Consider the following 23,346-nt stretch of genomic DNA (forward strand, 5'->3'; position numbering starts at 1 on the left):
ATGTGCAGAGATGAGGTGATGGCAGACTGCCTGCCCTGCTGCAAGAAGGAAACCCAGGATCCCCCGCTGCAAGGCAAAGTCAGCAGGGCATGGGAGCACTGCAGGCAGCCGGGAGCAGCTCGGGACTGGCTGAGGCTCACACAAAAAGGAGACACTGCAATAGAACTGACCCAGTTTTCCCACTCGCCCTAATTTTTGGCAACTGAACCTACCTGGAGGTCGCACAGAGCACGTCTCTACCACGCACAGCATCCTTACAGGGCCTGCACCCGACAGTCCTTCCCAGGCCTCCTAGCAAAGAGCACCGCCGGGTTACAGCAGCCCGTGGAACAAAGGCTCTATGTGACAGATGTGGTGCTCTCATTTCACATCCCTTTTTCTTCTACTCATCTGTCAAAGGACGAAATTAAGACTCTTTAAGAGGAACTACGCTCCTTACAAAACACTTTCTCGAAAGCTGAACGTTTTGTGCAATACTTAAGCAAAAAAATAACAGAAAATAAAAAACAAAACAAAATTTGAGCAAAACAAAATCAAATTTAATGTTCTTAAATGCAAAAGTAAAAACAAACAAAAAACACAAAAAAGCAAAAGAAAATTAACAGAAACAGAACAACTCAAAGTTTCAAGGCAGTCTGCAGAAAACTCGGGGGATTAATCTTGAGATCTACAAATCAAAGGGTTTTCTTGGTTAATATCTAACTTGCAAGTCGTAAGTACTTTTCTGCTGAGTGTTCAATAAGTAAAGCTAGTTGTCAAAACAAAATCCTAGTAAAATAGAAAAATCTAGCACTCATTAGAAGGGATGCGAGAAATACAATGCTCAAATGTTTACAAGTGGGTTTTGTTTTTTTTTTCCTTTACAAAATAGAACTACCAAAGGAATTCAGGCTATGGTGATCTTTGAAAAGGAGCATCTTGCTGCGTTATAATGTACCAGGAAGTAGTGCACCATGCATTAAATATCCGGACAGAAGAGATTCGGTTCGATAATGTAGCGACACATTCACACTTTTGTGGAGTTTCATTTTGACTCTGAAATCTTCCCGGAGTTTCTTTGAAACTCTTTGGTCCATTCCTATTAAAAATGTTGGGCTCTAAGAGGAAATATTGCTAAAACCTTTCCATTGGACAGCACGGCCGCTGCTCGGTGTGCAACTTACCTCATCAATGGTGTTAAAAGTTATGCTGGCATGCTACTACTTACAAGACCTCGTCTTTATAAAGCGTCATCCTCAACGACACGTAGCAATGAGTATTAATCGGCAAAACGAATTTACTGCCAACTACAACATTAGTAGTTCTCAGCTTTTCTTCCATAGTAGCGAGTCGGGGGACAGTCGGGAGAATGGGTGAGGAAAACAACATGAGAAACAAGCAAATCCATTAATTCAGCCTGAGGGTTTTTAGAGGAGATTCCAGTTTTTTGCAGACAACATTCAATGGAACAGATGTTAGTCTCATAAGTGAAAGCATGCTTCAATTTTACCACCATCCAGAGGGTCTGATTCAATGCAATCTACTTCAGATCTCAGGGGATTGTTATCATCATGGTTATTATTATTATTCTTTTTTTTTTTCTTTTAACATGTTTTTAAATGAAATAACTTAAAGCAACTTAAGATTGGTCTAACATTGTGGGATTTCAAACATTTGAACATGTCAGTTGCATCCCAGAATATAAAACCTTTTCCACTTCTCATTTAGACTAAGACAAACACTTGTGAAAATTGGCGCAAAATGAGTTTTACACTAACAAAAATGTTTCAACTTCTGTCACTCCATTATCTACTCCATACAAAAAGCACGAGCAAGTTATTTGTGGGACTTGTTGGTTTTAAAGGAAACCTGCAATACTCTGTCCCCAAGGCGGTATCCATTAAGGCTGGCTATCGCCATGGCAGCTTCGTCGTAGTTGGTCATGGTGACAAAGCCAAATCCCTTGCACTTGTTGGTGTTGAAATCGCGGATCACCTTCACGTTGGTAACCGCGCCAAAGGGGCCAAACATCTGCCAGAGGATTCCCTCATCAGCATCTTGACCAAGGTTGTAGATGAAGATACACCAGCCAGAAGATGCGTTTCCTGGAACATTTACACCAGAAAGCCCACTCATGTGATCTACACCCATAGGAGAGAACCTAGCAAATAAAAAGCACAATATTGCATGTAAAAGTTCAATTCAATTCAGCAAATCAACTTGAACGGGAAGCGACCGACAACGAATAATTTCTACATGGATATCAAAACTGCCAGAAAGAAACATTTACGCATTCAAATTAACAGTCAACCACATTGACAGCTGCCAGGAGAAACGTTAAGCATTCCACGTGCTTTACTTCTACCTACAGGGAACTCTACTTAGAAACAGGCACCGTGGTACCGTCCCAAGGCAAGTTTACGCCATCACCTTCACAAGGGACTCAGAGACCTTTGGAGCCCAGTGCAGCACTGCAGGAGCGTGGGGCAACGTGCAGCCCCTCCCCAGAGCCCACCTCGCCCCCCCCCCAGCCACCCTCAGCTCTGGGACGCTGTGCCAATACCCTTTTTGGGGGGGTCTGGTTGTTTTTTGGCTCTGCAGTAGAACATTAGGAGCATCAGAGCAAGAACAGAGCCAAGGCAATGCTGGTGCTCCCCCAGGCCACCCTCAGCAGCCAGGCTGCCTCACACTTCCAGCTCCAGCACTGACATTTCAGTTTAGCATTCCCCAGTTCCAGGTATGTTTATCTTAACTGCAGTGGTTTTCAAACATCAGATTACTAAACGAGTTTTAAGAACGTGGTTTTCTGTACCAAGCATTTACGGTTCTCATCCACTTCATGCCAACTCCATACCCTGAACTCTGACTTGACTGAGCTGGGTACCATACAACCCCCTGCCTGCCCTCCTTAAATCTACCCTCTGGCACCTGAGTAAGAAGAAACAATTACTTTCTGCTACATCTTGCTTTGCATTATCTGCTTTTCTCCCATAACCCACACATCAGACCCCTCTAACCTTCTATTCCTGCTCCCCATCCTGGACATTCAGAGCTTTAGGACATTTTAATGCAATATTACGGTTGCACAGCTAAGCGCTCAAAGGTCAGGAAATGTGAAAGTTAAAGCAGAAAACCTCCACTCGATCCCTTTTGCTTATGTCTTATATAAAAATGTGAGGCCACGTGATTGTAGAAATATAATTATACTATACCAGGGGTTCCCAAACTGTGGTGTACCACTGGTGATATGCAAACCACTTAAATGCGGTACACGTGCTGCTCTCTGCCAAGGACATGGCGGTGGCAGATCCTGATTCTCTGCTGACCTGGAGGAAACAGGGAACGCATGTCTGGGCAGCGAGCACGGCACGCGGCGCCCAACACTTCCCCCTGACTTTTTCCTCACCCTGCATTAAGACAGGAGCTGCCTTCGTATAGAAGAGAGGGCTTATGGCAGCGTGAACGAGGAGGACAGGGAGCAGAGCCGCACGGCACGCACAGAGGCAGGGCAGCCAGCTCACGCTCAGCGCTGCGTGCAGGTGGGTGCGCTCACACTTAGAGAACAGCTCGGCCCCCTCCCGCAGCCCCGGCTCTCCAGGAGAGCTCACCTCCCAGGGCAGCTGAGCTGGGAGACCCTTCAGGCCCAGGGGGAGCCTGCGGGGGCACAGCCCCCCCCTCTCGGCAACGCTGCTGCCTGCAGCCCGGCCTGCTGCTGGCATGGCCGCCCCTGAGCTCACGCTGCACGTACTCACTGCTGCTGCCACTGCTGGCCAACCCCGAGCACATCCGAGTTTGGGAATCCTTGCACTACAGTGAAACTGAGAGAGTGGTTAAGATGAGCAGAACGCGAATGAAACGCGCTAACCCACGTAGTTCTGTGACATCTACTGAGCATTTATTTTGCTTTCATATGAAAACGTTCCTCTGTTGGCATGCTTCATATCCTTGAAGGTTTTTGTTTGGTTGGTTTTTCCCCCAACACTTTTCAACTCTGTAACTCTTCCGGGTGAGTAACGATCTCCTCATCTTAACTCCTACCAGGACAAGGTTCATCTCAACAGATCACCAGACTTGGGTCGCTGTGTGCAGGGAGTCCCTGAGCTCAGAGCCACGCAGCGTTGGTTCCAGCAGCACCTGCCTGCTACAAAGCCCCAGGCCAAGACCCCACCACAACACACGCTGCAAAGGAGATGGGGCTCGAAAGCCAACAAATCCAGAATGATAACGTGCAAAGCCATGGGAAGCAGTAAGCACCGCTGCACTGCCAGCACAACTGCTTTCAAACAAGTTCATCCTTTCAGCTTTTTGAGTCACAGAAATGCTTCAGGTTTATCAGAGCAAGCAAAACCCCTTTTTTGTGCTGCTGTTTTTCCTCCCTGATTTTCCAAAAAACATCCCTGTGGTACAAAAATGGTGAACGATACAGGAGTACACAGGGCGGCTGGGGGCTGAGAGCTGAGCTTTCAGCCTTCAGGACTCCTGGAGAGTCCAACACACACAGATCTGCTGCCCACGAAGGCCAGCCCCCGACGTGAGCTGTAAGCCACAAACACTGCAGGAACCAGAAAGGATTAGTGGAATGTTCAGGAAAGGATCTGAGCAATATCTGTAGGAAATTAATCATTATAAATTAGAGATATGAAAGGCTTAATCCTGGATTTACCTTCCATCGTATGATGGAATGAGATGGAGCGCAATCAAAACACTAGTTGAAGCATTCAGCCTCTGGAGCAGAGGACACAGGTGACATTTTTACAGGCTGAGCCCTCTGGGGGCAGCTTATCATCTCATCAGGCTCTGTACACACCAGAAAGCAGACAAGGCCCAGCCTGAGCCATGGCCCCTAAGCTTTAACACAGCATCAACGGCTGTAACTGTCAGCATCACAGAACCATAGAACGGCTCGGGTTGGAAGGGACCTCAAGGATCAAGTTCCAACCCAACAACCTCCCAAACCTCACGAGGGGGAGGCAGAGGTAGAAACCCTGCCCGACCTCTTCATCAGACACACTGTGTTCCTAAATTGCTGCGATTCACTCATTTCCCCCCCCTGCTGGAACCAACGGTTCAGAGCTTTAATTAAAGTTGCCGAATTCTATCTGCATTCAGATACAGGGACTGCAGAATGGGGATCTGTTGAGATGGGCACCTGCAACGCGCTGAGCCGCAGCGGCACGCGGCTTCCTGTGCCTTCACAGCGCTGCCTTTGACACCAGATTAACAGGTAAGGGTTCACTTCTCATCCTCTTTTAACTCAGCGATCCATTTACATCACGCTGCACAGCGCCGCAGCGAGGAGACTTGGCACATCAGGATCCCTCCTAACCTACCTGAATCTCTGCGCCTGGTGGTGGACCGGCCCTCCGAACCGCCTGGCTGGTGAGTGACACAGCTGCGACAACAGGGCCACGTTTTTGTTCTGGTTGGGATTGGCTGCAAACTTCACCGTGATGGGTTCGGAGGAACCTGGGGGTTTGTGACCATTGAAATTTGTAATTGCTTCTTCTGCTTCTGACCTTTTGTCAAACCGGATAAATGCGACCCCTCTGGATAAACCTTTTAACCAAAGCGATAAAGAAAAGAAAGTAAACAAACAAACAAACAAAACGACAAAAGAAAGAAATGAAATTCAGGATAAACGCAAAAGAATCGTGAAAGTAAAAAATCAAAAGCTTAAAAATGGCTCCAGTCGGAGCTTTGGAGCCGTCTGCGATTCCTGCTGGTCCATCAGCAGCCCCAGAACCACACAAACCAAGGAACAAAGCAAACCAACGCGCTGCTTCCAGCGCTGCCAGGCAGGGCAATGTGCTCCTGCCGTGCACTACAAGCAAAGGGAACCCGTGGTGAAACTCCATGGCTTGGAGCATGAATGACATTTCCCATTACCAGCAACAGAAGGCGTTAGAAGTTAATCCCCCCACCCTGCCCCAGAAAGAACCCCACAAAGGGGAGAAAAACAAAGCAACCACAAAGCTCGCTCTGGCTTTGATGGCTGCATCACCAGAAACCACCTGCAAACACAAAACTGGCCCTTATTCTCCAAACATTTTCAGTTTTCCAGCCCTAAGGCACACCTGCAGCCCACGGCAGGAGCTGTAAGGGAAGGCATTTAGCCCTCTGTAATAAAGATGCACAAGACTTTCACAGTCAGGTGAATCTCACCAGGAGCTGCTGACTGCCCACTCTGAACTGCAGTCCGTTCCTCACAGCGATCAAAGCTGCTCCTTAACTAATGTGTACAGACAAGCGTGGTTCCACGTACAAATTCACCTAATTACCCTAATTCCACAATTATCTGCTATTCTGATGCAGTGCACACATTATTAACAACAAGGTCTGTTTGCAGAAGTACTTTCTGAATTCCTAAGTGACAGATGGGCTCCTGGAGAAACCACAGCGTGCTCAGGTCACAGGATAATCCAAACTATTTGGTCATACAGTTAGAAATCATAAGGTAAGAAATCACAACTGAAAACACATCCGTAACACCAAGTCAGCTTTGGTCCCTCCTGAGCTCAGCAATTAACAAAGTCATTTCTTTGTCCTTTGGGGTGTTTTGGTGGTGGTTGGTTTGGTTTTGTTTTTAAGCCATAATACGCAGTAAATTCCAGGGCAGTCACTCACGTTTGAGGTTCGTTCTTCTGGTCTGCAGTAACCACAGAGGATCGTTCAACACCTCAGGTTGTTTTTAAGCATCAAGAAATTGTGTGAGTGAATTCCAGGTTGGCATAAAGGAGGCAACATGTTGGTGTTTCTACCTGGAGCTCAGTATTCACCCGTGCTTGTAAGAATTAAATGTGGCAAAGCAGCAGCTGAGCATGGTACAAATGCTGGTCAAAACATGGCAAGTGAGGAGCTCAGGCTGCAGCCCAGCACGGCGCTTAGCAGCCTAAGTCATTCCTTATGCTTAAAAACAATCAGGAAACAAAACCAAGACCACATCAGAAAAGGGCAGCACATCCCCATCGAGTCAGCGGCTGATCCCAGGTGCCACAGTTTGCTATAAATGAACCAAACTGTCTTAAATAAGCTCAGGAACAGCCAGACTCTGAGGAGGGGCAGGAGGTGCCGTGCATCACAGTCCCACCCAGCCGAGGCAGTCGGACCCACCTGTGGTTTGATCCACGAGCACACGGGAATTGATGATGCGCCCAAAGCGTGAGAACATATCTTCTACATCCTTCTGTGTCATCGACCTCGGGAGCCCACTGATGTACAGGTTAGCGTCCTTGATAACTTCGGAACTTGGACGAGCATAGGAAACCTTGAAACAGATCAACCATTGAAATTAAATACAGAAGAGGGTCTATTGAAATGGAGAGAGCAGCTTATTGTCATCAGCCATCACGTTTAGACCCCACTGAACAACATGAACTTCTTTTGTTTAACCTCCTGGAGATCAAGAAAGGTGGATGGGGAAAAAACTGCCAGGGCAGAAGGAATCATGCCCACACCAGAGCCCACCACCCAACCTGCACTCTGATTACAATCATATTACAATGCTGCTGTCATAGACTCTTCTGTACATCCTACCTTGATAGTTTTTGACTGCAGTCTGAGGCCGTTCAGTGTGTTTATTGCTCTTTCTGCATCTTTCGCTGTAACGTAGTTCACAAAGCCATAGCCTAAGCTGTGTCCTGCAGGGAAGAACATATTGCTTTAAATCAGCCCCTGCCAAAGAGAGTGATGGCTACCAAAACTGGACGAAATGCAAAGGAGGAAAAGGAACTCCAACATAATCCATCATGCAATATTTAAATACACCAAAGAACTTTCCCAAGGTTGGCATGCATTGCATGAAAGAACTCCAAGCTCTCATTTGCTGCTTCAGACCCCTCGGAGAAAGTTCATCTCAAACAATGACCCATCAGCTGTAAATTCAGAGCTGAATATGGAGGCTGCCCACTTAGGGGCTCTCTGGTCTGTTGGCCCCTCTTGGTTCTGCAGCAAGGAAGAGCTGCCTGGCACATTTCTGCCTTCCTCTGCTTTGCTGTGAGATGCAATATATCACTGGCTCATCTAAACCCAATTAACGTCACGTCGCCCATTTCGTTGTATAAACAGCCCCTGTTAATTCCCATACTTGCTCTTGAAAGATGCCAGATCCACTCCAAGTCGGCCCCTCGTGCAGGAGCAGCACCCCGCCCTCACAGCACACATTAAAACACCCCCACCAGCACAGAGCACGTGCTGACACACACTTACTCTGATACGAAACAAACACAACAAAGACCTCAGAAGCCATCCTCTCTTCCCTGATTCTGCAAACAGCCCCTCAAGATGCAGGACAGCCCTGGGAGAGGTGAGCTGCAGCCACAGCGCTGCCTGCCATGCCGGGGCTGAGCTCCTCAGCACAGCATCACCCTGCCAAGCTGCCCTCTGTGTTCTGGGACTCACTGCAGAGCAGGTGAACAGCATTCCCTGCTTTCTTGCATTCAGTCCCCAGAATACAGGAGGAATTTGCTGTTCCTTGGCCAGCAGCTGTCCTGCAGAGCCTTGGATGGCTTAAGTGCTGATGCGCTGCCTGAGATCAGTGACAAGGAAGGCTAAGCTACTTACTTCTGTTTTTATCCCATATACACATAACAGTGCTCATGGATACATGGGACCAAAAGTCACCGCCCAGGCCAAGCCCCTGCAGTCACACTGTACCTGCTGCACCCTGAGAGAAGGAACTTCACAGGGAAAGCAGCTGCGTTTTCACCCCAGCACCTCCAACCTGAGAGCGCATCCCAGGAACCCCCCCTCCAAAGCTCTCCCTTTCTAAAGGCAGCTCTGAGTTTATCCCTATTTACTTTATACCCACTTGCTCTTGTGGAAATGCTGTCCTCCAGCTCCAGGTAACATTACATAACATAATCAGAGCATTCCGATTACAGTGACAAGAATCACACAACACTGTGGTTGTTTCCCATGTAGAAGGGAACAATTTCAGGCAAACAGAATACTTGAATGTGTCCCAGGTGATAAGAATATTTCAGAACTCTGTTGGAGCTGCTCCTGTAAGCAATGGGTTAACACACACACACAGCTGAGCTGTGGTCAATAAGTCACCCTGGAATGCCCATTCTGCTCCAGGCCTCTCCAGAATTAGAGCTTTGTCCTGGAGCTGCTGATCCAGGTGAGCAGCTCTGAGCTCCACAACTGCGACGTGCAGAACCCGCACAGAACTCTGCCATCACCTCCCAGCGTGTGCACGGCCATGGCCACATTTCAGTAGCTGATGGGAATAGGCTCCGGTGCACTCTGATAGGTCACATCCTTTATCCCACGTGCAGACACATTACTCCCTCCTCAGGCAGGTCAGACTCCAGGAATGCCGTGCAGGCCTCAGCAATAACTAAAAACGGCCGGGAGACACAACAGCAAAAAGCAACATCTCCGAGTTGACACTGTGCCACACTATATCGGGAAGTGACCTTCTCACGTCCCCCCCAGGGCTCCGAGCCGCTGCTGGCCTTCAAGTCTGACACAAAGAGCAACACCCTGAGCCACTGAGGTGCAACATCCAACACAAACGTGAGCACGGCGCCGCGTCTGGCTGCAAGAGCTCAGCTGCTGAGCACTGGTTGCACCTTCACAGCCGAAGCAAACTCATGTCTGGAACCACTTAGGAACGTGGAGGATGAACTGGAGAAGGCAGACACCGACAGCTCACCTCGCTGCTGCCACCAGTGGGAGCTGGGAGGGTACTTCTCTTTATGGTTAATGTAGACATTAAAATAAAGTTACCAAAGACAAAGCAAATGCTCAGCCACGCTTCCAGCAGCCAGTCATTGATCCAGCACCTCTGCAGGAGGCCGAGGTGAGTTCACTCAATCATTAACAGCTGCAATCAATCAGGCAGAGGGGACCTTCTGCCCTGTGCGTTTTGTTAATAGAAGACTTTTGCTGTTGCAAAACAGCCTCCAAGGCAAGTCTCCACTGCTCAGCATCTCAAACCGTACAACAACACCCAGGCTGAAAGCTCAGCTACCCACATGCTCTAAAAGTCTGCATTTCATGCCATTACTCTCATGTAGAATTCACCCATGCTGTCCCTAGGCACACATCATGATAAAGGACCACCAGCACAGCACAGCTTTCAGATGAGCACACAGAGCCTCTAAGAAAATACACCTCCCATCTCTTGTTATCCAGTTCTACTCTCAAGAGCACAATAAGTCAGTGACACACCATCATTCACTGCAATAACCGCCCCTATCTCCCACTGCACCAAAGGAAGATCTGAACAGGGATCACCACCATTTACACACAGCCCAACAGTGCGAGGGTTACAGCACGGCCAGGAAGCTCCTGCAGCCACCCAGAGCTCACAGACCCAGCTCCTGTGTGTGCACGTGATGTTTCACTAATGAAATACTCCATTCCTCCCGTTGTTTTTAAAGCAATGACCAACAATCCCACTTGAAGGGCTGACAGGAGGAATGCCTGAGGAACAGCAACACATCAGTGCTGGGATCACACAGCAACACAAGGACGTCCCACACCAAACTGCCCCCATGTGAGCAGTGCTGGGGGCTCCACGCAGTCCGACTGCTTTGCTCCTGTATCATACCTGCAACTTTGTCCCGAATCAGCTTCGCGGATTCAACTTCGCCGATGCTGCTGAAGAGGCTCCGTAGCTCATCCTGCGTCATGTTCTGGGGGAGGTAGTTCACAATGAGATTTGTTCTGCCGATGTCATCTCTGCAATCTTCAGCCATGTGATCTTCATAACCATTAGACATCTTATAATGGATCTGCAAAGAGAGAAGCCCCACATTAATGAGTTGCAGGGCTGTGTCGGAACGGGCCCAACTGCCCCCACCTGCCGCGCGTCGGAGCCTTCAATTGAGACAAGAAGCAATTGTAACCACACATATTTCCACCCTGCAAAACAGATCTGCTTCTGTTGATGTTCCCAGAAGAATTCATTCCTTCAAACGGCATTTCAGGGGGCTGCAAGGCACAGAACAGCAAAGGGATGGAGCAGCTCTTAGTGCACAGCACCACAAACCCAGCGGTCACAGCAGCAGGGTTCAAGTCACAAAGCAAATATCCAGAGAGGGAACGTTGGCACAGAGGGGAGATTTCAGTGTGTTCTCCAACATCTACTGAGTAACAGCGAGCGTCTGCTTCACACCGCATGGGAAAGTCAATGTTCTTAATGGGAGAGAACCAAACAAATATCTGAGCACACGTTTGGGAATAAACCACCACCAGAGCTGTGTGAATTCGGAACCCACAGCCCAGCACACACTGAAACCCTTTATTTTGTGAGGATGGAACGAAGCAAACCATAGAAGGGTTTTGCTGCTCTGCACTGAGAAGCCTCCGAGCCCCACATTTCTACATCTCAAGCACCAACAGCAGCAAACCCCCATCCCACCCCCAGGGCCGGTATCTGCTCCATGGAGGCAGTGGGAAATCGGGGCAGGAGGGAAGCAGTTACGCTGTGCCAGCAGCTCTAAGATGCTTTATTTGCAGCATGATAAGCACGAGAGCTAACGACAGAGGACAGAAGCTGCAAAGCCAGGAGCCAAACAAGATACTCCTCACTTCTGCATCCCAAGCTGCCAGACCGTCTCGGCTGCACTGCAAAGCTGTACCAGCGAGCACAGGTCCCTCCCAGCTGTTCCGTGCTGGGACGGTGCCGGCCCAGGCTCACAACACACTGAGTTGTTGGAAGGTGTTTTGCTGAGTGCGGAGCTCCCAGACCTGCACGTGGCACTGAGCAGCGTGGGCAGCCAAGCAGCCATCAGATGGAATCACTGCACCGCAGCCTCCATCACACTGCAACGCTCCCCCCCACCTCCCTGCGATAAACACAGCGATAAACACAGCGCCCAGGGCTCTGCTGGTTCACAACTTTGCTAAGGATGGAAACTGACAAACCAGGGGCGCCCTCAGGGAGGATTCCTGCTCCTGCCACCAGCAGCTCAGAGCTCTGCTGCATCCTCCCTTCACCTACAGGCTCAGAATGGCACAGAACCACTGCTGGGCTCACGGCTCTGGATGCAGACACTGTGAGCAGATCAGCCACTGCAGAACCTGAGAGGGAAACTGCTCTTCTACGAGAAGAACATCAGCTGACCCCAAAGAGGATCCCAGGGCCATACAAAGAGCCCAGGGCCATACAAAGAGCCCAGGGCCATACAAAGAGCCCTGCCCTCCTCGTTCATCAGCAGAGGGACGATGCTTATTGACGTTCCTCCTCTCCCACAGACCAAGAGGCAAACAACAAACTGCACTGCGCTACTGCTCAGTGGTGGGGCTGCTGGACAGGCCTCATTGGAGACCACACGTGGAACAGAGCAAGAAGGGCAAGAAGGGCAAGAAGGGCATCGCGACACCGAGGGCAGGGCCGAGCAGCGGCACGAGGAGCCGAAAGAGAAACCGGCCGGTAGGGAACGAGCCCAGGAAGCACCGGCCGCGGCGCTGCGCCCCGCCCGTAATGACACACCGGGAGCCGCTGGGATCCGGCACGTGGCACGAGCTGGAAGTGAACGATGTCGGCGCTGCTTCCCGGACCGGGCCACGCCGTGACCGGCCGCAGCGACACGGCACCTGAGCGGGACGGCGCCGGGCGGCCGGTCACGGAGCATCGGACACGCGGGACCATGACCCGCATCACGGCCGGGTCATCATCATCATCATCATCATCATCATCATCATCATCATCATCATCATCCGCAGCGCCGGGCTCGGCCCACGCGGCTGGTACGGCGCGACACGACCCGCACGGAGCGGATCCGCGTTCCGTTCCATCCCGTTCCGTTCCATCCCGTTCCATTCCGTTCCATCCCGTTCCATCCCGTTCCATCCCATCCCATTCCGTTCCGTTCCGTTCCATCCCATTCCATCCCGTTCCATTCCGTTCCATCCCGTTCCATCCCATCCCATTCCGTTTAATCCCGTTCCATCCCATTCCGTTCCGTTCCATCCCGTTCCATTCCTATTCTATCCCGTTCCATCCCGTTCCATCCCATTCCGTTCCGTTCCATCCCGTTCCGTTCCCCTCACTCCTCCCCTCCCCGCCCCCGTTTCCCCATCGGCTCCTCCCTCCCCCGGCCCCTCCCCCCCCAGGCCCTGTTCTCCCCCGCAGGCCCATTTCTAGGCCTCTCCTCCCCGCTCCCCGCCGCTCCCCGCTCCCTCCCGGTTCCTCCCCGTCCCTCCGCCCGTTCTCCCCTCGCTGTCCCCTCCCGGTCCGGTTGCGGCCCGTTCTCACCTGGTTCCGGTCCGGCCCGGCGGTGCAGCGGGACTCGAACGGCTCCGCAGCGCGCACAACAAGCCGCTCGCAGCGCCGCCGGACACGCCCCCCCGCCCCCGCCCGCCGAGCGCCATTGGACGCCGCGCGCACGTGTCCCGCGTCTCATTGGTCCGCCGGGCCGTCCGTCACGCGGCCGCCGCGAGCTGCGGGGGGAGGGGCGCCGAGCCGGGGTGGGAACGGGGGAAACGGGGGGAGGTGGGGGAACGGGAACGGGAATGGGAATAGGAATGGGAATGGGAATGGGAATGGGAATGGGAATGGGAATGGGAATGGGAATGGGAATGGGAATGGGAATGGGAACGGCGGGAGGAGGAGGGAGACACGGCACCGGGATCGGTGCTGCTGAGGGGTGAGATGGACGGAACCGAACGGAACCGAATGGAGCCGAACGGAGCCCAGCGCAGCGCCCGGCGGGGAGAGGAGCACAGCGCTGCACATGGGCGACGAGGAGAAGGACCTCGAGCACAGCACAGAGCATGGAGCATAGAGCATAGAGCATAGAGCATAGAGCATAGAGCATAGAGCACAGCATAGAGCATAGAGCAGAGCATAGAGCATAGAGCACAGAGCAGAGCATAGAGCATAGAGCACAGCATAGAGCACAGCGCACAGCACTGCCCTCTGTTGAAGAGGAAGGACCTGGAGCCCATCGCTGTCACTGTGCGCTGAGCCCCAGGCCCGGAGCTGTGAGGGCTGACCCACAGACAGCCCCATAGACCCCATGTACAACAACACATCCCCTGCTCTATAGGCTGCCCCACACCCCACAGAACCCCCCTGTAGCCCACCACATATTCTGCCCCATAGTCCCCACACCCTGTCTCATATACGTTGCCTGTACACTCCCATAACCTGCCCTATATACCCCCCCCACAGCCCCACATGACCCACACCCTGCCCTACAGCCATATCCCCACATCACCCCCATCACCCACCACATAATCTGCCCCATAGACCCCCCAGGCCATATGTTCTCCATCACCCCCTGCATATCCTGCCCCACAGACCCTTCATATACCCCCATAGATCCCCACACCCTGCCCCATCTCCTGCCCCACAGACCGCCCCATACCTACCCCATACCCTGTCCCACTGAGCACCCCTATCTCACCCCATTGAATATCCCAATCCCATCCCACAGCCCCTACACTTTACCAATATAGTCCACCCCACAACCTGCCCCATAGACACCCCATAACCCCACGTATTCTCTCACATACCTTGCCCCATAGCATGTCCCATAGTAACCCATAGACCCCCTGCCATCCCCCCCCACGTGCCCTATAGTCCCCCCATCCCACTCCCACGCAGCTCCACATTAAGCCCCGCCCCCACAGACGCAGCTGACCAATCACAGCCCGGGAGGCGGGGACAGGCCCCGCCCCCTGCACAGCGCAATGGGGCGGGGTCACAGGGGGGCGGGGCTACAAGGGTGGGCGTGTCCAGAATGGCGATGGGGTCAGGAAGGGGTCAGGGGGTGGGAATGGGGTCAGTGGGGTCAAATGGACCCCATCACTACCCCATAGACCCCATAGGTACCCCATAGACCCCATGAGTACCCCATAGACCCCATAAGTACCCCATAGACCCCATGAGTACCCCATAGACCCCATAAGTACCCCATAGACCCCATCACTATCCCATAGACCCCATTATATCCCATAGACCCCCATTATACCCCATAGACCCCCATTATATCCCATAGACCCCCATTATACCCCATAGACCCCATAAGTACCCCATAGACCCCATTACTACCCCATAGACCCCATACCCATCCTATACACACACAATTACTACTAATTACCCATTAATTCCAACCGTTTAACCCTAATTACCCCACAATGACGCTATAATTACCCACTATTACCCCACTACCACTAATTACCCAATAATTACCCCTAGTTACGCAATAATCACCAATTAATTGCCCCTAATTACCCCTAATCACCCCCAGCTGTCATTGATCCCCACGAATTCCCCCCAATTCCCACTAAATCCCACTAATTCCCCCATTTTTACCCCCCTAATTAGCACCGATTCCCACTCATTATCTCTCAGTTCTCAGTAATTATCCCCAAATTACCCATACTCCTCACTAATTACCACCCCCATTCCCACCGATTCTCACCAATTATCTCCAATTATCACTGATTCCCATTAATTACACCCTCAATTCCCACTAATTCCCGGTAATTATCCTTAAATACCCTCAGTTGCCACCAATTACCCAATTCCAACTACTTACCCCTAATTCACCCTAATCACCCGATTCCTGCTAATTATCCCCAATTCCCATTAAATCCCACTAATTGATCCCCAGTTCCCAACAATTACACCCAATTACCCCCTATCCACACCAATTACCCCACAAAATCCCATTAATTACCCCCAGCTCCTACTAATTGCTTCAGTTACCCCCACAATTACCATCAATTACCCCCAATTCCCACTAATTTACCCCTACAGCCCCAATTCCAACCCTCATCATTCCCTCAATCCCCCAACTCCCCCCATCCCCCGTTAATTCCCACCTATTCCCCAAAGATCCTCCCAGTTTCCCACTTCCTTCCAGTCCTCCCATTCCCTCCTGATCCCCCAATTCCCAGTTGGGGTTGGATTAGGGCTGGGATGAGGGTTAGAGTTGGTGTAGGGTTTGGGCTGGAGTTGGGGATGGGGTTGACATTGGGGTTGGGGTTGGGATTATAGTTAGTGCGGGGGTGAAGTCTGGGAATGGGTTTGGAGCTGGCTTAGAGCTGTTGTTGGTGTTGAGGTTGGAGTTGGGTTGGGGATGGAGTTGACATTGGGGTTTGGGTTTGAGTCTCAGTTGGGTCTGGGTTTGGGGTAGGGTTGAACCTGGGTTTGGGTTGGGAGTGGGTTTGGGGTTGGGTTGGGGTGAGGGTTGGGTTGGAGTTGTGTTGGGGTTGGGGTTGGGGTTGGCTTTAGGGCCAAGAAGGAGAACTGTTGTCACCCTCTGATTCATAAGGAAGGAGCAATACTCAGTGTGGTCCCGTTATTGAAAACCAAATAACACCACCACAAAATCCCTCAAAAGAAGCATTTTTGCCCCAAAACACACATTTTCTTTCTCTCCTTCTTTCTCTCTTTCTTCCCCTTTTGCTCCCATTTTGCCATGACATTTCCAAGCACTGAACTGTGATCCTGTGGTCTCCTCTTTTCCTTTTGGCACCGACCAACCATGGTGGATCCCCTTCCTCCCCCCATGGCTGCAGGGCAGCGATAGCAGCTCCCGGCTGTGGTTCCTGGGTGGGTGCATCCCTGTGCTGCTAAAGGGCCAAAGTCGCTCCGAGTGTCGTTAACTAACGAGGCAGTTCTGATTAATGATTGATGGCGGGCGGGCGCTAGGACCGCTGGGACACCACATCTCTGTAACCAGAAGAGAAATCAGGAAATAACGCCCGGCTCTGCCTGCGCCCTTTGGAAATCACACAGCGCTGCAGGAGGAGTTGGTTGGTTGTCCAGGACTGTGGCTGAGTGACCCCACGGCTTCACGGCTCCAAAGCATCACAGCCCCGTATGGACACGTCTGGGGGTAAGTGAGATGGGTATGGGGTGAGATGGGTGTGGGGTGAGATGGGTATGGGGTGAGATGGGTGTGGGGTGAGATGGGTGTGGGGTGGAGGCACTGTGCTCAGTGCAGACCAGCCTGTTTGCAATGAACATCCACCAAGTGACCCTTCATAGCACCACAGGATGACTGAGGGTGGGCGCTGCACTGCAGTCCCTGGTCTGAGCAGCAACCCGTGCCCACCCGCTGCAGGGGGCGGTGGGGAAGTGGGTGGCTGTGTGCCATCAGTCCATCCTCACCTTTCTGCCCACTCACTGTGCTCGTGGCTCATGGATGTCCATGGGCTGAGTGTCCCCAAATTTGAGGACTATGGGATCTCTGTCAGCTGGGCGTCCCAGGAGCAAACTGTAGGATGAGCTGCACCCACAGGAGTGTGACTCACCATGGCTGAGTGCTGCCCCACGCCGGGCGCTGTGGGTCCACATCTGCTCCTTGTCACGGGGCTCAGCGCAGTGACGCAGAGTGATGGTGACTCACCTGCAGAAAGAGGAACGGAGCAATGGGTGTCATTGGCACTCCAAGGTGTGGAGCTCCATCCAGGACCAGATTCTCTTGCAGGGTGATGCCAGGCACAATGTCTGGGTGGGCACTGTGGGCTGTGCTGGGACAGCAGGGGAGAACGGGGACCCTGCAGATGTGAGACACCCATCAGTGACCCCATGGGGGCAGTCAGCCCCTCACTGCTGCATTGCAGCCCAGCACCCCGCGCCTCTCCCAGCCCCACGTCTCGTGGCCCTGACAGCTGTGAGCCGCAGACAGGAGATGAGAGTGCGAGTTCCTGCCAAAACCACACGGTGCTGCGATGGCCTCACGTGGCATCGGGCCCTGCTGTGCGAGGTGGGGGGTGGGGACCAGGCTGTGGCTCAGCCCCATTTCTTTATGTTTCTGTTTGGTTTCTTCTCTGCAGGTGACACTGGGAGCAGACAGCAGTCCCTGATGCGCTGACAGATGATCATGTCCAGGGTGAGCAGGGCTCACTGTCCCCTCCTGCACTGAACTGGCACAGGGATGTGACGCTGGGGCATCCACCAGGACATTGTCCCCATCCCTTGTCACCACACGGTCCTTCCAGCTGGGGCTGACCTCGGGCTGAGCATCCCGGTGACGCTGCCTTCTTCCTGCAGAAACATTGGCCTGCGGGGACGCAGTGCGTCACCAAGCACGACCACACCAAGCCCAAGGCTGGCGAGCTGGCCTTCCATAAGGGAGACGTGGTCACCATCATTGAGGCTGTGGAGGTGACCCCTGGGGCCGCAGGGCTGGCTGTGCTGCTGGGGCCGGGACCCCCTTCCTGGTGGGGTGTCCCCTTTCTGAGCCCATCCCACCCACAGGGCAGGAGTTGGTACCGTGTGCGGCACAATGAGAGCGGGCAGGAGGGGCTGCTGGCGGCCGCAGCGCTGCGGGAGCGTGTGGCCATCCGTGCTGACCCCAAACTCAGCCTGATGCCGTGAGTACCGGCGGCTCCAGGGGGTCCTTTGCCCCACAGCCCCCCAACCCCACATCCCTATTCCCAGCTGGTTCCATGGGAAGATCTCAGGGGTGGAGGCGGTGCAGGAGCTGCAGCCCCCCGAGGACGGGCTGTTCCTGGTGCGTGAGTCGGTCCGGCACCCCGGTGACTACGTGCTGTGTGTGAGCTTTGGCAAGGAGGTGATCCACTACCGTGTGCTGCACCAGGACAACACGCTGAGCATCGACAACGAGCAGTACTTCTGCAACCTCATCGACATGATCGAGGTGAGGGCCTCGCTGTGCCCTGGCTGCTGCCAAATATAACCCTGGCTCTCCCGCTTCCAGAAAGCTCTTCCTCCAGTTCTGCCTCTGCCCCAACCCACAACTGCTCCATGCCCCTGCTCTGGGAATTCCTGCTTCCAGATGGTTTCCACATTTAGACACAACTTCTGCTTTCAGATGGTCCTTTTCCCCTTTCATCTACCGCTGCTTCTGCTGCGTCTCTGCAGACAGCCCCCTCCATGTCCCCCCCTCAGTGGGGACAGGCTGCTCCATTGCTGTGTGCCCTGACTGCACCCCCTGCCCCGTCCTGCAGCACTACACGGAGCAGCAAGGAGCCCTCTGCACCAAGCTGGTGAAGCCCAAAGCCAAGAGCGGGATGAAGTCGGCCGAGGAGGAGTTGGCCAAAGGTGGGAGGGGGTGAGAGGCAGCTCTGGGGGAGGAGGTGCCTCTGGTGCCTTCTGACCCATCCATGTGCCGTGCAGCTGGATGGCTGCTCAACCTGCAGCACCTCACACTGGGAGAGCGCATCGGGCAAGGAGAGTTTGGAGGTGAGAAGGTGGGACCAGGGGTCTACAGCCAGGGGTCCCAGAGGGCATCCCCAGATGACCCTCCTGGATGCCATCCCTGCTGTCCTGGAGCCCCAAGGGGCAATTCCATGCCCTACACTCCACGTCCTCCCCCCAGATGTCCTGCAGGGTGAGTACATGGGGCAGAAGGTGGCTGTGAAGAACATCAAGTGCGACGTGACCGCTCAGGCCTTCCTTGCTGAGACTGCCGCCATGACGTGAGTGGGGGGCATGGGGACGTGGACAGACCCCATCCCATGACGATGGGGGGAGTGGCACCCCCCGACTGTGGTCCTCCCACTTCAGGAAGGTCCGGCACAAGAACCTGGTGCGTCTGCTCGGTGTCATCCTGCACAATGGCCTCTACATCGTCATGGAGTTCATGAGCAAGGTGAGGTGACGGGGCTCAGCCTGATGGCAGCTCCATTTGCAGATAAAACCCACAGTTTGGGGCCAGGTTGGGTGGATTCCAGGAGCCCAGAGGTCCTTACGTGGCTCTCATCCCTCAGGGCAACCTGGTCAACTTCCTGCGCACACGGGGCCGCGCGCTCGTCCCACTGCCACAGCTCCTGCAGTTCTCTCTGTGAGTCCTGCTCCCATCACTCTCATTGCTGGGGACCTCCCAGAGACACGGTGACCCCGGGACGGGGGATTGGTGACACCTGGATAGGGGGACATGGTGACACCAGGGCAGGGGGGCACGCAGGGACACTGCCCCACCACCGCAGGGACGTGGCCCAGGGCATGGACTACCTGGAGTCCAAGAAGCTGGTGCACAGGGACCTGGCAGCCCGCAACATCCTCATCTCCGAGGACAACGTGGCCAAAGTGAGCGATTTTGGCCTGGCCGGGGTCAATCCCCGCAGTGCGGACACCACGCTGCTGCCCGTGAAGTGGACGGCTCCTGAGGCCCTGAAGCACAATGTGAGTGATGGAGAGCAGCTCCCCCAACCCATCACCCCCACTCTATCCCACCAACACATCTCTGCTCCGCGCTGACTCCCCATCTCCCACCATCTGGGCTTTGTCCTGATCCTCATCCCGAGGGTGAGGGCATCTCCTGTGGGATGCAGGGGGCTGGGATGGGTGTGGGGTTCCCCTGCCATGGGGAGGGGATGGTGCAGCCAGGAGCGATGGGTCCCCATCTGACTGCAGCCCCCACCCCACCCCTCGGCAGAAATTCTCCTCCAAATCGGACGTGTGGAGCTACGGGATCCTCCTGTGGGAGCTGTTCTCCTTTGGCCGAGCACCCTACCCCAAGCTGGTGAGTGCAGGGGTACACATCCCAATGGGGTGCATGGGATGGGGACATCCCTGCTGCCCCCGGTGGGGGATCCCAGCTCCCCACTCCACCTGCAGAGCCTGAAGGAGGTGACGGAGCAGCTGGAGCAGGGGTACCGCATGGAGCCCCCCGAGGGCTGCCCACCCTCCGTGTACGTGCTGATGAGGAGCTGCTGGGAGATGGAGCCGGGTAAGCGGCCGTCCTTCAAGAAGCTCACGGAGAAGCTGCAGAAAGAGCTGAAGCACCTGAAGGACGTTTAACCCACGTTCCAAGGAGCCCCCAGGACTCGTGGGAGGAGCCCCCAGGATGGGGAGCAGTGTGAAAAGGGGCGGCCTGGGGGCTGCTCCCTCCCGGTGAGGATGGGGCAGTGGCTCCGCAGGGTGCCCACCTCCCCTGCAGGCACCCACAGGGCGCAGTGTCCTCCCCCCATCTCCCAAGAGGATGCAGTGGACAGATGGATCCTCCCGTCCCTGTGGGGCCCTTTACTCGGTCATGCATGGGGACACCAGGAGCGGCAGCACGAGGTGCATGGAGACACCAACCCCATTCAGCTCAGCCCCGCGTGTTTGGGCCTTTTGATTAAACCACAGAAATTGGTTGAGCAGCATCTTTAAGTCTCCAGGCTCAAATTAGGGCTATTCCTTGTTTGGGGTGAGCACGGGGGGGATCAGGAGCCCCAGCCCCCCATGCACAGCCCAGCCCCGCTCTGCTCAGGGCTGTGTGCAGAGCCAGGGATTATTCTTTTAATCACGCATAGGAATTGCTTGCATATAGATTATGGGAGCGGGGCACGGGCAGCCCCAGGCACCGGCTCACAAGCAATCTCAGTATCTCAGTGGAGCAGGGATTAATGAGAGCATGGTGTGTGTGTGTGTGTGTGTGTGTGTGCAGCTGCCCCTTCCTTGTCTCCCAGTCCTTTGACCCTGGGTTGAGTTCTTTGGCTCATGTTCTCCCATCTCCCCCATTCCCACTTTCTTCACTTCTCTCCCCACTACAACAAGCAGCTCTGGGTGCCCGCTGTGCCCGTCCAGCAAGGCCCAGGCAATGGGTCATCTCCACCAGGCCCAGGCTCACAGCACCCTTGGGTGCTGCACAAAAAGGTCTTCCCAGCAGTGGTGCCTTCCCTCCTAATGCCATAATCCAGCCCTGATCCAGGTCCCGCTGACCTTGCAGGCTGTGGACCCGGTGCTGGGCACAGTGGGGCGCGGGCACCGCATCCACCCACCCATGGCTGCCTTCTTCACGGCCGCCCTGAGGAACCTGCGGGGGGGTGAGGAGGAGCCCAAGGCAGCCCCCAAGGACGGCAAGGCGGCCACCCTGCCCAACGGCATGTCCCGTGAGGAGTTCGAGGAGTACCAGCGGCAGCTGCTGGAGGAGAAGTAAGGCTTGGTTGGGGCTGCAGGGTGCCCAGGCAATGGGACTGGGGTCTCGCTTGTCCCCTGCACGGATGGGACAGGGACCGGGAGGCAGAGGGTGGGAGCAGAGTATGTCCATAAAGTGCAGGAGGTCCCTGTGGGTGCTGGTGCAGGCACTCAGCACTCTGCAGGTGACAAAGAAGAAGGTGGTGCCCAGGGCAACCCGCACCCCAGGGCCCACAGGGGTGAGGGGCGATGGGGACAGCACTGCGCTGCGCTCAGGTGCCACCACTACAGCTCGGGGTGATTTGGGGATGGTGTCATGGAGGTGATGGGCCGTGGAGGAGCGAGTCCTCCCACTACAGCCATCACCGCTGGGCAGGGGGCAGGACACGGACCCTGCCCTGGGACCCCCAGCTGCAGCCTCACATGGACGACTGCACCTCCGGATCTTTGGAGGGGTGCAGCCCCGCCGGGCTGGGGGGCGATGGGGGGACTCAGCAGGGGCAGAGGGGACAACACGTCACCCATCGCACAGGATCGAGCGGGACAAAGCCTTCGCACACAGGAAAGCAGAACGGGCGACCGTGCGCATGCACCTGCGGGACAAGTATCACCTGGCGCAGGTACGGACACACCGCGGTACCCCGAGCAGCCCCGGGCTGGGGGGCAGCCGTCCGCCCCGGCCCCGGCCCCACAGATTCCTGCAGAGGGCAGCAGACGGCTGCTGGCTCCGTCCGTCCCGTCCGCCCACACGCGTCTGTCCGGCAGTCCCGGTGTGAGGCTGAGCCGCTGCCGGGCCGCCCCGTCCCCGCGTGTCCCAACGGAGCCCCCTCCTCCCCATCCCACCCGTGGTGCTGGGGGTCCATCGCAGCCCCACAGCCGCCTCCCACCCACGCAGGACGAGCGGGACGATGCTCAGCTGCACGTGGCCGGCGGAGCCGTGGAGCTGCCGCAGGAGCTGGCGGCCATGGTGCGGGGTGAGGAGGAGGAGGACGAGGAGGAAGAGCAGGAGGGAGCCTTCGCCTTCCTGGCCAAGCTGCGGGACGTGGATCTGCCCGCGCTGCGGGGCCGGGCGCTGGGCACTGTGGATGAAGTGAAGGAGAAGTGCTCCATGATGTAGGGCTGGGCAGCACCGCAGGGGCGGACCCCTGGGACTGGGTGGGTTGTGGGTGCTGTGGGGCCCAATGTCTGTGCTGGGGGTCAGTTGTCCTCCCCTAAACCATTCCCTGGGGCTCCTGGGGGCTCTGGGCAGACACGCTGGGGTCCTTCCCACCCAATCCCACCCCAGTGCAGCCAGGCAGCTCCCAGCCTCCCCCCCCCGGGATCTCCTGAGCCGTTCGGGTCAATAAAAGTGTCATTTTGTGAGATCAGCCTCGTGTTGGTGCTGCACCATCCCACCCCACAGCACACAGCACGGCCTGCAGCATCCCACCCCATGCAGCACCAATGCCCCGCAGCTGGGACGTGCTGTGTTGCTGTCCCCATCCCACACAGCCCCGTGCCCTCAGTCTCCCCACCCCGACCCCAGTGACAGTGTGTGCAGTGCTGCAGTGTGTGCAGTGTGTGCAGTGTGTGCAGTGTGTGCAGTG

At 54.8% G+C, this 23,346-nt stretch overlaps 3 protein-coding genes across 4 annotated transcripts; 2 read left to right on the forward strand and 1 right to left on the reverse strand.

The window, feature by feature from the left end:
* Nucleotides 1–517: 517 nt before the first annotated feature.
* ELAVL1 (ELAV like RNA binding protein 1) lies at nt 518–13,320 on the reverse strand. 2 transcript variants are annotated; one of them, XM_015886488.1, is made up of 7 exons: nt 13,190–13,320; nt 10,538–10,721; nt 7,513–7,616; nt 7,090–7,243; nt 5,310–5,535; nt 3,192–3,305; nt 518–2,140 (listed from the first exon to the last, which is right to left on the reverse strand). In XM_015886488.1, the coding sequence occupies exons 2-7, from the start codon at nt 10,707–10,709 to the stop codon at nt 1,816–1,818; spliced, it is 1,095 nt and encodes a 364-aa protein (XP_015741974.1). In that variant the 5' UTR covers nt 10,710–10,721; nt 13,190–13,320; the 3' UTR covers nt 518–1,815. The 2 variants fall into 2 exon arrangements, with proteins under 2 accessions (XP_015741974.1, XP_015741975.1); XM_015886489.1 differs by lacking the exon at nt 3,192–3,305 and having other exon boundaries at nt 13,190–13,319.
* Nucleotides 13,321–16,224: 2,904 nt separating this feature from the next.
* MATK (megakaryocyte-associated tyrosine kinase) lies at nt 16,225–21,000 on the forward strand. Its single transcript, XM_015886786.2, has 13 exons — nt 16,225–16,784; nt 17,728–17,783; nt 17,945–18,058; nt 18,152–18,267; nt 18,335–18,554; nt 18,865–18,958; nt 19,034–19,099; nt 19,236–19,335; nt 19,424–19,508; nt 19,627–19,700; nt 19,846–20,041; nt 20,295–20,381; nt 20,477–21,000. Exons 2-13 carry the CDS (start codon nt 17,769–17,771, stop codon nt 20,657–20,659), a joined length of 1,350 nt encoding a protein of 449 aa, XP_015742272.1. The 5' UTR covers nt 16,225–16,784; nt 17,728–17,768; the 3' UTR covers nt 20,660–21,000.
* A 71-nt stretch (nt 21,001–21,071) lies between these two features.
* Nucleotides 21,072–23,060, forward strand: LOC107325366 (complexin-3-like). Its single transcript, XM_015886122.2, has 3 exons — nt 21,072–21,778; nt 22,293–22,380; nt 22,656–23,060. Exons 1-3 carry the CDS (start codon nt 21,627–21,629, stop codon nt 22,875–22,877), a joined length of 462 nt encoding a protein of 153 aa, XP_015741608.1. The 5' UTR covers nt 21,072–21,626; the 3' UTR covers nt 22,878–23,060.
* The last annotated feature ends 286 nt before the right edge of the window (nt 23,061–23,346 follow it).

Source organism: Coturnix japonica, chromosome 28 (assembly GCF_001577835.2).
Source record: "Coturnix japonica isolate 7356 chromosome 28, Coturnix japonica 2.1, whole genome shotgun sequence".
Classification (NCBI taxonomy): Eukaryota; Metazoa; Chordata; class Aves; order Galliformes; family Phasianidae; genus Coturnix; species Coturnix japonica.